Here is a 15,784-nt window from a genome sequence, read left to right as displayed (position 1 = left end):
TACGTCGTACAAAATTAAAATACCTTTATCAAACACAGCTTTGTAATAATGTTTATAGTACTAACCGCCCACTGTGCAATTTTTTATACATAAGTATTCTTTAGTCTTTTTTGTTATTTCGAGTCTGGGTTTTAGGAGGTTATAGGTACATTTTAGGTTAACTAATAATTTATTTCGTCAAGATTTTTATTTTTTAATATATTGTAGCTGAAATCCTTACAGGCACTTACAGGACAGATATGTAATGTATGTCCTAGACTGCCTTGTTATGCATAAAAAATCCTTTATTGGATCTACTTTTAATAAGAAGTTTTTTCAACTGGACAAAGGCTGGAAGTCAATTTCCATGCATGCGATGTAGCAGGTACAGTTAGAAATAAGATTAGAACAAGGTATTGATAACAGAAAAACTTCGTGTGGTCATCAGTTTCCCCTTTACGTCAGTTAAATAAAGCCAGCCCTATTAAAAGTAAATAAATATAAATAAACAACAAAAGATGGAGTTGGCAACTTTAAACGAGGGTGGAGTTAACCGTAACAATGCTAACTAATGCAAGTTTTATCGGACAAATTATGTCGCAATTTTCGCAGTTAAATTGACTACGGAGTGGGTAATTAAAGTAAATAACACGGACACAGCACGCCACTGTTTAATGCAGGGATGTGATAGATTTTGCTGGTTAACAGGAATAATAGGGTATTGTTGGAAAAAACATAGATTTACATGCACTTAGGGGTTAAATTTTGCAAAATCTCGTCTTAGTGAGCACCTACGATCTAAAAAGAACCCCCATGCAAAATTCAAGACTCCTTGTAGTTTCTGAGATTTTGTGATGAGTGAGTGAGTCAGTCAGTCAGTCAGTGACCTTCCTTTTATAGATATAGATAACTGAAATGATAGGGTAACAAACTAGATTTGCGGTAGGATTCCCATTGATACCTAGCTTAAGTGTAATGAACAATGCACGACTTCGGCTATGTAACTAATATGGGTTCTCGCAGAATATAATAAATACCACACAGTGCACCTTGTGTTATGGTCATTCGGGATAGAAGTAATCTCGTTGTTAAATCAAATATCACTATTATTATGGTATAATTCATTGATATTAAATCAATATCAAAATGTAAAGAATACGCCAAGGCACTAACAAGTCCAAAGAAGAGGCAAAGAAGATTATCTATGACTGCCATTTACGATGATTGACAACCCTAGGGTAATGACCACGCCATTATAGAATTAAGGCAAATTCCTACTATTCCGCCTGATATCTGATTTATTCGTAACCAAATCAGGCCGGTCTGTAGGGACGTGATAACTCTAGTGCTAATTTCAGTACCCTATTTATGATGTTGATATGACTGAACTGACGACATAAATTAGATAAGCACACTTACATTAATTTGACAAAATGTTTTTTTTACATACGTGTTAATATGCTTTAGAAACACTATAAATCGTTAAGAAAAGAGCAGCGTGCATATAACTTAATGTGCCTCAACGTAGAATAATCTCATAGTACCTTAAAGACTCTCTAAGAACTCTTTTAAACTTAAGATAAAATATTATTTAAAGAGGTATCCTTACCTTTAGTTTTTCCCTGTGGTCCTCCTCTCGAAATGATGTCCCCTCCGTCTTCCCGACGCCAGTTAATTTTGGGAGGAGGATACCCTCTTGCCTTGCAGACCAACTTGGCGGAACCCCCTTCTGGCACCATCATGTCCCCTGACGTTTCTTCATATATTATATCCGGGGGTATAACCACCTCTAAAAACGCGGTCTGTAATGCAAAAAAGTTCGTGAGTTGTTTAAATTTTCTCCATCTTTAAATCACTCTGGGCAAAGTTTCGTTCACGCCACCCGTGCTGGGTTAGGAAAATTTCAGTTGTTCGTAAAGTTGTTTAGTTCGCTTATCGACTGAAATATCTGTTGGGGATAACATCGGCAAAATATTTAGAAGTGATGTACGGCTGCAATTTTATTCTTTTTTTTATGTCAAGTTTTAAAACAGTAACTAGTCCAGTAAGAACAGTACCTCTAGTAGGAAAAACTTTCGAGTTCGTTTCGTTGCGTATTCAAAGTGTCATCGAAAAATTTTGTATGAAAAATTAAACAGCGCCCCCTATATTATAGCCGCCCTAGGGGGCGCTGTTTAATTTTTCATACAAAATTTTTCGATGACACTTTGAATACGCAACGAAACGAACTCGAAAGTTTTTCCTACTAGAGGTACAGTACAAACAACTCATGTAAAAACATGCCTAAGCGTTTTAGTTTCTATAAGTAGTATAGTTTTGTACTTGGTTATTTTGCGAATCCGAATAAAATCCTGCATGGAAAATGATTCAATACCGAACAAAGTGCGCGCATACAAAAAATAAAATCGTACCTGCATTTTCATCGGGTCAGTGTTAACTTGGCACATGTATTGTCCTCGGTCCTCCCGCTTGACCCCCCTAATGTTCAGCGTCCAAGTATTGTAGTCGTTGTGTGTGACGCTCAGCCGCGCATTGTTCGTTATCACATGCTCGTGGATCGCCAGGATCGCCTTTGTGTCCGCTTTGATCCACGCTACCTGATCCCGCCAACGATCGTCCATTCCCACGCCGCGGCCCAAGTAAAGAGCAAACACAATTTTTAGTAAAACAGCAACATTATCTGCGCTTATCGCCCTAAAAACGCCGATGAAGAGTTCCAGCAAACAAGTCTAATTACAAGCGAATGCCCCCCGAGAGGCAGTCACGACAACGATCCTCGAGCGCCAAGCAACACTATCTTGTTGCGAGTTCCTAGTAAAATGCTCTCGGAATTTTTAATTACATTTTGGCCTGGTCGCCGCTATGAGCGGCTGCGGGCGCGCTGTGAAAACGGCCCTCGTTTCACCCGCTTTACCGAAACCGTCGACATCGCAATAGAAGCTAATTTCCTGCATAGCGCGTAACAAAAAACGAACAGAAATATGGCGTTTATACTTCTCTGGTGTGCGCTCAGACTCCGGTATTAAAACTTTATTGTTAAAAACAACATTCACTACTTCGTTGGCAGTGACAATTCAATAAGAGATTAAAATTACTCGGATTTTCGTCTTCAAGTAACAATTTGATTTCTTGATTGTTATAATAATTATTGCAAATATTAGTAGAGTGCAAATTAGGTGCACTACAAGGTGTAGGTGCAAGAGGTTCATACATATCTACAGGTCAACAGTTGAATAGAAGTGCTTGTGCAGTAGGTACACTAGTTAAGTTGCTAATAGGGTGCCTACAGTGAAAATTAACTCTACGGAGAAAAACGAAAACACTGAAGCGTCGTGCTGCAAGAGAAACACTTGAATGTTTTAGTTTAGTTAGGGTAATTACAATCCTTTCTTTTGTTGTTACATCTTAGACTATCAACATTATTGATATGAGTTGCGAAAGGATTGTAAAACCGGAAAATATTTAATATGCAATCTTAACTTATGTCGTCAGATTTTTACATTTGAATCCTTTAATGAAACGTTGGGTAGAGGTTTTTACAGCAGTTACTAGTTAAAATTGCATTATAATAATATAAATAAGATAGATATAGTTACCATACCACAGTTTGAACTCATCCATACCAGCGGTGCATATCGAAGTGAGGTGTTACTAAAAATAGAAGTGTGTATTTGTGCATGCGATAACTCTCTAAATAAAAAAATCTTTCTTCACTATTATCTTCTAGATTTAATATGGAAATTCCTTACTTAAAACAGTCACGTGTTAGAGCTTACTGTCTGGTCCTCAGTTTGCTTTGTTTACTAATTCCATTGAATCGACATAAAAGGTACTGAATAATATTTTTCCAAAGCTTAATTTCTCAGTAATACGTCAAGATACCAAGAAATTAGTTCTCCGACGTTGAAAAATATTCCCATCAAATCTTAACGTTTTCAGGCTCAAGGGAATCGGAAGGCAAGATGTTATTAGTGTTGTGTAATTAGTTATCGGGATAGACACCGAGCAAATATGTGCCGGTCGGGGGATTCGAAGTATCGTAAGAAATCGAGTGACCTGAACTAACGGTCCCATTGAGACTATTATCGCGAGTGTTTGTTGCGGAAACCGATTCATGGTCGAATTGTTGGTTTAACTCATCGGTGTTTGTAATGGGAATGGACGAAGTAGTATTTCTATATCCCTTGATAATTGCTCGTATACAGTATGAGCATTTGCATTGCTAGCTTTCATTAGTTTAATAAGATTTTGTAAATAAAAATACCTATCTGCTTTTCTTTATAAATAAGTTAAATTCATCGTTCAAACCTAAACGTTTAGGGCAAGTTTGTTACATTAAAGATTATAATCAACAACTTCCCGTGTCAGATCGTTAACAAAAGCAAGCGCCCATTTAAATAAAAAATACGGGTTCAATATACCTACTTAGCGCCTTTGTTTTTATTTGAACTTAGGCAGCCTAAGTTTACACATCTACTACTTTTAGTCAGTTCATTGATTTTCACATAGAATATATCGTACAACATACGTACTCGTATTTTCCCCGTGACAAATCTATGATATCGACCGTTAGATAGTGTTCCGGATTAACTCTCCGGACAGTTTGAGAGCAGCCTCTCGAAATGATTGAACGGGGACCAGGGGGTTTGCTCGGCTTTATTTTAATTTCGTAAAGTGACTGTTTTGCAACGTAAATTCCTTGGACGGAGGGTGCTCCATCGTGGTTTGTCCAAAGGTTTTTGTTTGACAATGATTGACTTTACCTTCACTATGATATTAAAATTAAATGTGCACTTGGGAACATGCTTGAATATATTTTGGACTTCTAATTGTTGGTGCAGTAGTGAAATAAAAGTAAATTGTGTGTTGAACAAAGTAAGAAGAAAGAGCTATGAGAATTGAGAACATTCCGAATTTTTAGTCTGTGCTTTTAGTCTAAGTTGTGTTCAGTGCGAGTACGAGTAGTGCGAGTGTCTAGCTCTACTGCTATCGTGGACAAAGTTACAGTTTATTGTGCAAATTAGTTTCGTGTACTCTATGCTAAGATAGAGATAGTACTAGAAGTGCTTGTGAGTTGGAAACCGTGCGAAGAAGTGCAGAGGTCGTGTACTAAAGAAGTGTGAAAGTTAGTGCAGAAGTATTTGGGTGAGATCTATAATGTTCAGTTGTTTTTGAGGTATGAGTCAATCTACTCTACAAAAAGGTTAGATAAAGTCCTAGTAAAATTGATTACCATAAGTTCTTGTTAACAGTTACAATGAAATTCTCATTCAATTATGATACTTTAAAATGTATTGCTTCACAAATTAATTGATAACAAACACTGCTAACAAAAGTTACAATACCAATCAAAATTGAAATTGAAACGTTTCAAAACCAACATCTAAGTTCAAATTCTAAGTACGAAATTCTAGATTGATGATTAAATTTGGAGTTCGGCAGGCCAATGTTTACCATTATAAATCTCAACCCATAGGTGCGTGAGGGTGCTCCTCTATGGCTAGCTGTAATGAGTCGGTTTGATACACACCCTGGCAGTGGCGGAGTCGCCACTCACCCTGTAACCACCCAGGTTATTCACCACACAGGTGAACATGGCGTCTCGACCTTGCGCTATGGTCACGTTCTCCAGGGGGTATAGGAAGTCGGGCTCCAGACCTAAAGCTGGAAAAGAAAAATAACATTGAAATTATTCATCGCTTATGAGTATGTAGTTACTAATCAGATTCGGCTGCGGTCGTTAGTTATTCAAACTGGCCAGAGGTCTTATAAAGGGAGTTGATAGCATTTGACAGTAAGAGTGGACTCCTGTCACCGACAGATTTTCATACCAATTTTTATAGATAAATCTACATAAAACTATGTAAAAATGTTGGATGGAAGTTCAGTTTTCCATTCATTTCTGTTTATACGTCAATCAGCACATTTAAAAACTGTTTTAAAATAAGTTCGTTTTTTTTACATCGGATAAATAAATATTGAATATAGTACTTTGTATAAATAGCCATGAGGACAGGTCAACAGTCTCCCAATGGATTAAATTTTATCGCTTTTTGCCATTTTAACCGATCTATAAAAAGCGCCGTAGTCGCTGATTGCGGTCGTTCAAATTAATGGTTTAATACTGTTATTGTGGACTTCCAATGTGATAATTGATTTATTACAATGTTGAAAGACAGTAAACATTAACAAAGATACTTGAAAATTATTATTAACCAGCCTGACATTCAGTATTTATTTATTTATTTATTTATATCGCAGAGTGACTGACTTATCACTTATCGTTATAACTTGGCCAATTAAAAATAATGCTTTCAAGTTTAAATCCATTTAGTAGTTATTGCATGAAAAAGTAACAACCATCCTAAGTGGATGGTAGGTTGGTTGTTACTTTTCCTCACAAACTTTCAAATATTACTAGGTATCCTATCTACCGTGTATGCAAGGGTATTTCTCTCTTGTCAGATGCAAGATCCTGCCAAATAACACATACAGATGTAGTTCTGCAAGATTCGAGGCATATTGGTAGACCACATTTTGTCATGCGTGTCTGTTACTCAGTGATCTCAGCAGAGCGAATAAAATACTGCTGAAATCCAACAGCTTTTACAAGTTAAGCTTATAGGTACTGGTTCAATCACAACTGAAAGATTCTGAAATAGTGCTTTGTTAAGTTAAATACATTTTCGCTTTATTAAAATTAGCTTATCATTTCTATTCAAATCGAGAGATGAGTTGGCATTAATGAGACGTCTTCTAAAGTCAATTTGTACAATGAAATTTTATACTGAATTTATAATTGTAATTTTCCAATGTTTGTCTTGGCTTCATTGGATCGATAGCCGTACCGATATCGTATTTCTAGTAGTAATTTTTATAAGCCAACTTACTGAGAATCAATTTCATATTTAAATATCCTAATCAAACAGAGTTTCAAGAACTACTTACGAATCATTTTTCAATCTGCGTAGGTATCTCATTCTGGGAGCCCATGACCTTCTGATCGAGAGAGTTCACTTCTCTAACCGCTAGAATCATCAGCGAAAATATAATAACGCATAACCCGATTGTGACTCGGTTACGGTTCGATTTTTTTGTATTCACAAGGGTCCCAGCACAGATATCGGCCGGCTCGCGATAAGTGATTTTCGCCCCCGTCTGCGACGCCGATTAGCATAAATGGCGAGAGGCGGAAAGTTTGCTAGACACGGAAATATTCGAGTCATACAGCCGAATTTATATTACAGCCGAATAAGCTGCGGCTGTTAACATTACGATCAGTTTTGGAGGTTTGTCTTTGACAGTTAGGTCATGTCTGACAAGGATTTCTTTCTTATGTAAATAAATTTTGTATAGAGTTATACCTCAAAGTTAATTTTTATTTTTATTCCAAATAACACAAATAAATGGATAAAACTGTTGTTTCAGTACTTTTTCACTTCGTCAATATTTACGGAGTTGCGTTGCGTCGTATCAAATTACATTTGAAATATCACATATCTGAATATTTCGCCGGTATGAAAGTGATGTAAAAATCTAAATTCTATACAAAGCTACATTTATTCGTGTTGCTACTGCTGGAATGATTTATATCACAGCTCCACATAAAAATGTCTCTTGGCGAGTAGGTATTGTCGGATAGCTTGAGGCGTCAATATTCTACGTGACCACCTACTAGCGCCCTCGCGGAAACACGTGTCGGAAGTGAGAACTATCTATTTGCTCGAGAATGGCGATCTCTTTAGTGATGGGCAGCGTCTGCCCACTCGATGTCTGGAATTTTCGATCGAGAACAGCATGCTTTTGGCAAACTTTTATCAAGATATTGATTTATAATTCTTCTGTATTTTGCGTAGTCCAAAAGCTAACTTTAGGGATTGCGTCCAAAAAGTGGTTACTTATTTTTATTTATGTAATAAGATCTACTTTGAATTAAATCATTAAATTGATAAGTAGAATACTTCCTAAAAAGCTAGACATGAGTTTTGTTTTTATGATTTTAAAAATCCAAAGAATTGGCAAGACTAATTTAGCCATTATCAATTCCAGTCTTATGAGTTCCAAAACGTTAAGCATGGTCTGTGGTCTGTATTATTCCCTAAGTTGCGATCAATCGAGATCTTTTAATTCGATGATCTTTCTTGTACAGATCAGGGATGTGTCCCATCACTTTGAATTATTTGTATGTACAGTCGCGGAATGAAAAGGTTCGTCACCTTAGTGTCGGTTTTCGCTTGCAGTAGGTACTGTAAGAGTCAAACCTGCCAACATAACCGTGCAAGAAACAGTGCTGCTAACATTTAAATAAATATGACGTTTGCTAACGAATAAGGTTTTGCTTGTTTATTTTTCTATCCCATCAGTGCAATGTTACAAAATGTAGTTTTTTTTATTTAATAGATAATGGCAGGTTGAACCAACAAGAAGGTTTTAGTTTATCAATCATAATACTCTTCTTGACAAGTTAAATCGTCAAACAACTTTGATCTGAATAATTTTGAACTTTACTGACGAACAGTTAAAGATTATTTTCTCTAACTCGAGATTATTCTGTAACATAGTTTCAAAAGATAATATGTGCTCGTGATTCGTTGAAGGAATCAATTTAAAAACTGACGAACCTTTTCATTCCGTGACTGTACAAGCGGGCAGCGAACACGATTACATCTGCATTTGCCGCTTCACCGGCCAGATACATTACAATGATTTATTTATTTGCGATGTAGTCGTTATGCCTCGTAATTTACAGCGCGTCATAAATTGTTCGTTCATTCAGTTGATCTTTGAACGTAGTTTATAATTCTGTTCGTTTTTATTACAGGTGCTGTTTAAGTTGAACGATATCTATGTAACTTCTGAAATTCATGATCCCATCAAAAACAATACTTGTCAAAAAAACCAAGTCTCGCAACTCAGTTGTTCTACGGTAAAAAGTTGTGAGATCCATGTAATACCAAGTCCAGGCCAGGAAATCTTTAACGTTTTACATAAATTATTGACTTGGCCATCGCACTAAATAATTTAATTTACCCGTGTTTTCATGCGATGGCCAAGTCAATATATTTATGTAAAACGTTAAAGATTTCCTGGCCTGGACTTGGTATTACATGGATCTCACAACTTTTTACCGTAGAACAACTGAGTTGCGAGACTTGGTTTTTTTGACAAGTATTGTTTTTGATGGGATCTCATTTCTTTTTGTATTTTGTAGACAGCAGTTATGTATCTAGAAAAACGGACCGAAATTGAAAAATTTTACTCGACTTGGCGGTTGCACTACCGTGCCCCCAAATCTCATTTCTTTTTGTATTTTGTAGACAGCAGTTACGTATCTAGAAAACTGGACCGAAATTGAAAAATTTTACTCGACTTGGCGGTTGCACTACCGTGCCCCCAAATATTTTAGTTTTTCCTTGATTCATACACCAAACACTACTTATATTCCAAATTTGAAGCTTCTAGGTCTGCTAGAAGTGCCTTAGAATTTTGATGATCGGTGAGTCAGTCAGTGAGTCAGTGAGTCAGTGAGTCAGTGAGTCAGTGAGTGACAAAATTAAGTAACTTTGACCCGTTATAATTCTTAAACTACTGGTTCAAATTGAATGAAATTTTAAATATACCGTGTCTTTACAATGCCTGCATAGCTAATGAAAATTCAGCCTTCTAGTTTTATCCACAACGAAGTTACAGGCAGTCGAAAATGGCCTGAATTGCTTCGAGAAAAGGATGGTACGGCCGTGCCGCTTTTTTGCTCGACTTGGTGGGGGCACTGCCGTGCCCCCAGATTTAAAATACTCAATTGGTATTTTTTTTGTCTCAGACAGTGTTGGTAAAGATTAGACTTAGGTAATATGCTTTATGTCCTGATAATGGAATAATGTCAGTAAAATATTCCGAAAATTACCTAAAATTGTAAGTCCCAGGACAACAGCGATGTACAAAAGCATATTTTTTGAACTAACAAATGTACGTTTTTTAATTGAAAACTGTATTTGTTAAAAATATGTTGACGTTTCATGTCAGTTCTAATCTGTCATCGACTGCCGCCTGCCTGTCTCACACACGAGTTTGATATTTGTTTACTAGAATATTTAAAAAATAAAAAGTACACTTTTTGTTGACTCTATTGTTTATAAGAGCCCTGGCTAAAGATTATTTAGATAGATTAATAAGTGTAATTAGGTATCTATCATGTATACGTCCAAGATTCTCGCTCTTGGTCTGCTTTTAAAAGGATAAATAAAGGCGGGTTATAGTCTGTTTGACTATTCAAATTAAAAACAAAAGAATTCATAATTCCATAAAGACAAATGACAACCAGTTATAGGTAAAACAATAAAGGGGACGAAAGAAATTATCCGCTGTTTGTACGCGTACGCATTTTCACAAAGTATGACCTTAAAACTGCCGCCCCATGCGTTCGCGTCCACGCGTGGCAACCCCAAATGGGTCAACTAACAGGGGACAAATGTCGACAAGCCAAATGCCGAAGCCTACAAACAAGTAGACTAGGAGCTAACATTGTATTTTTTTTAAGATACGTTCGCCAATCGGCTTTTTTTGACGACGAAGAGTTTTCTTACAGGCCAGTATCTTGCGATTGTCTGAATAAAAACAAAAGAAAGCATGGTTTGTAAGTAGAGTTTCAAGACTCAATCGCTAAGAGAGTGATATTATTTCCATAATTATGTTGATTGAAACATTGTTTCATTATAATCATTCATTTATTCATTGTTCTCTCACAACAAAATAATATCGAACCTCAGTGCCCATCTACAGTTTAATTTATTATCCGCTTAATTTATTAGCAGATTGTCTCGATAGGATTATTTATCCTAATCAAGTCTTTTTCTGAGTTCGGTATTTTTATAGTGATAAAATGCTATTATCTTTACTATGTTGTTTCAGCATCTAGGCTTAAGTCTCTTAGTCTAAACCCACACCAATTCAGTCGTAGCTAAATGTCGATGCTTAATTTTGGACATGTTAGCATGTGTAATCGTTTGCATTAGCTCGGTAAAGCAGTTGCCAATTTTGTTTTGATTAGTCCAAATTAACGGCAATTGCAGCGTTACATTCGATTACGTGCGCTTGATTAATATTTAGTTGCTACAATTAACGCTCTCATTATGAGCTACAACGGACAAACTGAATGACAGGGTTCACCAGTAGTTAATAAAACTCATGAATGAGAGCCCGCAGCGCGCGGCTTAATTGTAAAAAATCACCGCTGGCAGGCTTCAACAATAAATGTTGTGCTTATTTATAATACTGAAAAATGTGATGTGACGATGTGATTCTGTAATCGTCAATCATTACTTTCCTATTGTATGTGACAATTCAGTCATATTTGCTTATGCCTTTGTGTTCGTGTCAAAATTGTTTTCCAGATCTATTCATTCAATCGAGATCTCTCATGCATATTATGGGGCTGCATTCAGAAGAGGGGTCAAATTACATCTCTACATTCTAATTTCTTATCGCTTTAAAATAGGCAATGGATAATGCCTGGTGATGTGCTGTGTTCTAAATCAAATTGATAACATACTACTGCATACTACTCGTATCCAAGCTAACTTTCTGGAGCTTTACCTAATAGAAATAGATAGATAGTGCAAATTCAAATACACTGAATGAAATGATTTTCGGATACTGTATAGAATATCAAGTGTTCGTGCATCTGCCTGGAAAGTAAATAGACGATTTGTATAGCGAGAGTGATCGGACTACCAATAACCGGCCATTGGTCACTGCAACCAGATGAAATTTATAATTCTACGAAACGTTCGTGAGAGGCAATAACGTCAGTGAATAAAAAACAGATAAGTAAAAACGAAAAAAAATGTATGAAATAAATGAAATAACTTTATTTATTTTTTTGATATAGAGCGTAGGTACTACATATTTATTTGACTGGTTGAAGTAAACGTTTCGTAGTCAAATGATTCAACACAGCTTTTAAAAATATTTTTTGTAACGTAGAGCGTACAAGTAACTTTTTGGCAAACATTTCGTAGTAAACTGTTTCAAAACAACGTTTAAAATATTTTTATACTTTCTATTTATTACTAAGTATTTTAAAAATAAGTCTAGATCTCTCTGTTATTATTAAATTAGTTTCAATAGATTTAATTACACACAATTACATTTACCTATCGTGAGCCAGAATTCTAAGTGGTGCGAAGCTGTCGACCTAAAGAGTAAGTTGTACGAGTATGTGCACAGGACACTTGGCAATATTATTATCAAGCGTAACTCCTAGACTGCATAAATCTCACTGTCCTCACGCTTCGCTGGTTTTCTGATCAATTTCCAAGTATCTCAACGTTCCGTATTAAAATATATAGCTTCTATTTAACCATGTTCCTAGTTTTGGTAACGAACAATTGACTAACACGGCGCTGTATTTCGCCAGAGATCGAAAGTTGGCTACACCTAACAACACTGGCACTTCGAAAAGTTCTGGGGAACAGGTCTGACGATTTTCAATAGCAGGTAGCTTGCCGGCGAAGAGTATTTTGGCTGTGAAATTACTTAAACAAAATAATGTTATAAACGAGATTATGGCTTTTTCACTTAATAATATTAATAGTAGGTCAGTTTAAACGTTATTGAATAGAGGTTTCTAAATCAAAAAAACTTTTTAATTTTGTTTGCCTACAATTTAAATTTTGGAGATAGCCAACTAAGGCTAAGTTGTACACCTAACTTTAACGGCAACTAATACGATAACCGGTACTTTTTGTATGGAGTTTAACTGAATTTTGACGTTTGTTAAAGTTAAAATAAGATGGTGCAACTCAGCCTAAGTCAACACTATTCAATTCAAGTAAACAAGCTAGACATTGAAATGACTTCTAATTTCAAAGGCATAGATCTGAAATGGAGCAGGCACTTAGCTTTTACCTAATAGGCAGGTATGAAATCCACGCTGACAATAATAGCAATCATCGAATCCATCAAACGCTGCCAAAGCTGTGGTCCGCATCGGCCCCGTAATACCTAACCAGTGTAATGTCAGTTCCAATTAATTAAAGTGAATCCATCGTGTGCAAGTGGTCGCCGTGTCGCTATACATATTTGCGATTCGCTCCTGTTGTGATTTCAAAACGCCAAAGGCAACACAACGGTGCTGTGCTAATTATAAATTGCAGGAATTATTGTGGGCCAACGAACTGTAGGGAGATGATTATAAATAAAATCATATAAAAACAGCCTCCTAGATCAGTTACAAAATGTGACAGTTGTAATTCTGTGATTGCATCGCTACAGTTTTTTTGTGTGTGTAGTTAGTTCATTTTTTGTCCTTATTGAATAGGTTTACATTCTTGCTGTATGTGCTTTGATTTTAATATTATTTTTAAATTGACATTGTAAAATTACGATACCTATACGGTTTCTGGTGTGCTACACGTGTTGTGTGTGACCATTGGTGTGACACTCAATTTGTGTTTGGCCCAACGATTTCGGTTGTCCACTCAAGAGCTTTGGTCAGCAGCGGGCGAATTTATGCTCTGTTTGTAGTTTTGGAGGGTACAGATATTTCAGTTACTAGCTTGTTTGGCTATAATGGATGGGTATACGATGACAGAGAGATACATAATATTCATATAGGTAACGATGCTAGATCGTTGTGTTGTTTTTTTTTAACTAAAAGTAACTCTTTCTTTTCAGATATTATTTAATTGTAGGTATATTAAATCGCAATTGTTAGCACAAATAGAGTGTAGTATAATACCTTTACCGGTCGTGTACCGGACAACGCAGCGTGGGACGTCCACCTACAAAGTGGACCGACGACATCGTAAAGGTAGCAGGGAAGCGCTGGACGCAGGCCGCTACCAATCGATCAACATGGAAAGCATTGGGGGAGGCCTATGTTCAGCAGTGGACGTCCTATGGCTGAAATGATGATGATGATGATGATAATACCTTTACCTACCTACAGAAATATAAAATTAGCCTACTCGGAAAGTATTGATTCATATTCATCAAATCATTAGCAGTCAGTCTCATTCCACTAATAAGGGATTTATGACCTTCACTCTTCAGCCGCCTTGTAGGTATTTGTCTAAAATAGATGAAGTTAGAAGCAGTTTCAGCAGCAGAGGAATGCCCTCAGCACTCCAGCCCGATGCTGCACTTGGATGTTCGTCAACTAGTTAAATGTTAGATAAACTTTATTGTAGACGGACAGCATTTTGAGATGACCCTCGTTACTGTTCGAGTGTACTTGGGCCTTGGTTCTTAGTAGTAAGTTTAGCTGCAGATGTAAAAATATCAATACTTACTATTTTCGTGAATTTTTAATCTATGGTATAGATATGAAATGGCTGTTTTATTCAAAAACATTGCCAAACTTGTCAATATTTTCATATTGATATATCAGAGATTAGGCTGTAGAGCTTGGTCACACAGGAGTTGCAGCGGTGGGAACGAGAAAGGAGAATTAGTCCCGTGTTAAGTACCTATACTTGTAAATAAAACTTAACAAAAGTAAAACCTGGCTAGCTGGGACTACACAGTTAAAACAGTGGTGACTAGATAAAAAAGTACCTTATCTTATGCTATTCTTGTGTTACACAAGATATTCCCAACTTCAGGTGCAAATGGCAAATGCAATCATACTAAAATTTTCCCCATACGGGATCCAAACCCGCGACAAGTTTCGTACGCATAGTTATACGCTTCGTAGGTACTACATAACGCGAACAATAAAAGGCGGTAGTGAGAAATTGAATGTAGATAATCAAATAATTCCGATGACAACAAAGCAAATAACAAACATCTTCATCCATCTCTGTTATGTTATTATCATACAATTTAATAAAACAAAACATTCCCGTTTAGATATTCATAATCGTAGGGATTTCTAATAATAACCTCGAGAAGCAATCTGTTATAGAAAAAGAAAATCGAATAGAGCAATAAATGCGAAAACAATTTTGAGCGAAACCAAGAATTCTGGTTTGTGGTTTCTGAGTTCACTCGCAGAAGGAAATTCTTCAGCAACATTGTTTCCAAATTAAAACAATCTCATAATTGCACATTCTCCAACTTCTTTGATGCAGCTTAAGTATTTTGGAAAGGGTGTATAAGGGTGATTTTCCGAAGGAGCTCTGGGCTTTGCGATTTTGTGTTCGCTAGAAGCAAAGTTTTAGTCTATAGAACGTACTATGTTGGTTATAAAATTTTAGTATTAATGTAAAATGTAACATGAATAACCCGAGTCTAAAACTAATTTCTCGTTATTGAGCTTTTCTATTTATTTAAGTAATTAAGACAAAAACATAACCCTTCTTCTGGCGCAGTCGGGTAAAAAGTTAATACTGGCTATTCTAAGCACGGCAAGAAGAAAAAAAATATTAGTATAAAAAAATAACCATTTAGATTGTAGGTACGAAATATTACTTTTGCAGAAATTACATACACTAATGCATAAAAAAATAATTTGATGCCGCTGCCAGATTTTCCGCTATCCCCGAAGCGTGGACGCACCCAAAGATTGGGACGGAAAACGCCGTGGAGGGGTTGTTGGGACAAGTTTGAGGCGAAGTTAAGCCGATTAAGTGTCATTTCCGTGGCGGAACTAGCACTGTTCATTAAATATTTCGAGTGACTTAATTGCTGAGGTCGGTATTCTAGTAAGTTCAGAAATGTGAACAGACTTGTACGTCTTATTCTGTGTCGTAAACTTACCCCAGAGAAAATTGATGTCGCAAGTTTTTATTGTTGTTGCGCTTGTCATGGGCGCTGCGGAGTTCATTGCATACTTCACTTTTGTGAGAATGCGTAACAATTTTAT

General features: G+C 36.4%; 1 protein-coding gene across 2 annotated transcripts in view; it reads right to left on the bottom strand.

Moving 5' to 3' along the window:
* Nucleotides 1-15,784, bottom strand: part of LOC135075522 (lachesin) — a 93,930-nt gene that overhangs the window by 33,009 nt on the left and 45,137 nt on the right. The window contains exons 3-5 of one of the 2 annotated variants that reach the window (XM_063969949.1): nt 5,510-5,643; nt 2,391-2,576; nt 1,589-1,781 (exon numbers count right to left, since the gene is read on the bottom strand). In XM_063969949.1, coding sequence (XP_063826019.1) covers nt 1,589-1,781; nt 2,391-2,576; nt 5,510-5,643 — 513 coding nt within the window. The remainder of the gene's footprint in view (nt 1-1,588; nt 1,782-2,390; nt 2,577-5,509; nt 5,644-15,784) is intronic. The other variant, XM_063969956.1, reaches the window with a different exon arrangement.

The sequence above is a fragment of the Ostrinia nubilalis genome, chromosome 1 (assembly GCF_963855985.1).
Source record: "Ostrinia nubilalis chromosome 1, ilOstNubi1.1, whole genome shotgun sequence".
Taxonomy (NCBI): Eukaryota; Metazoa; Arthropoda; class Insecta; order Lepidoptera; family Crambidae; genus Ostrinia; species Ostrinia nubilalis.
This window is presented reverse-complemented; position numbering and strand designations above follow the sequence as displayed.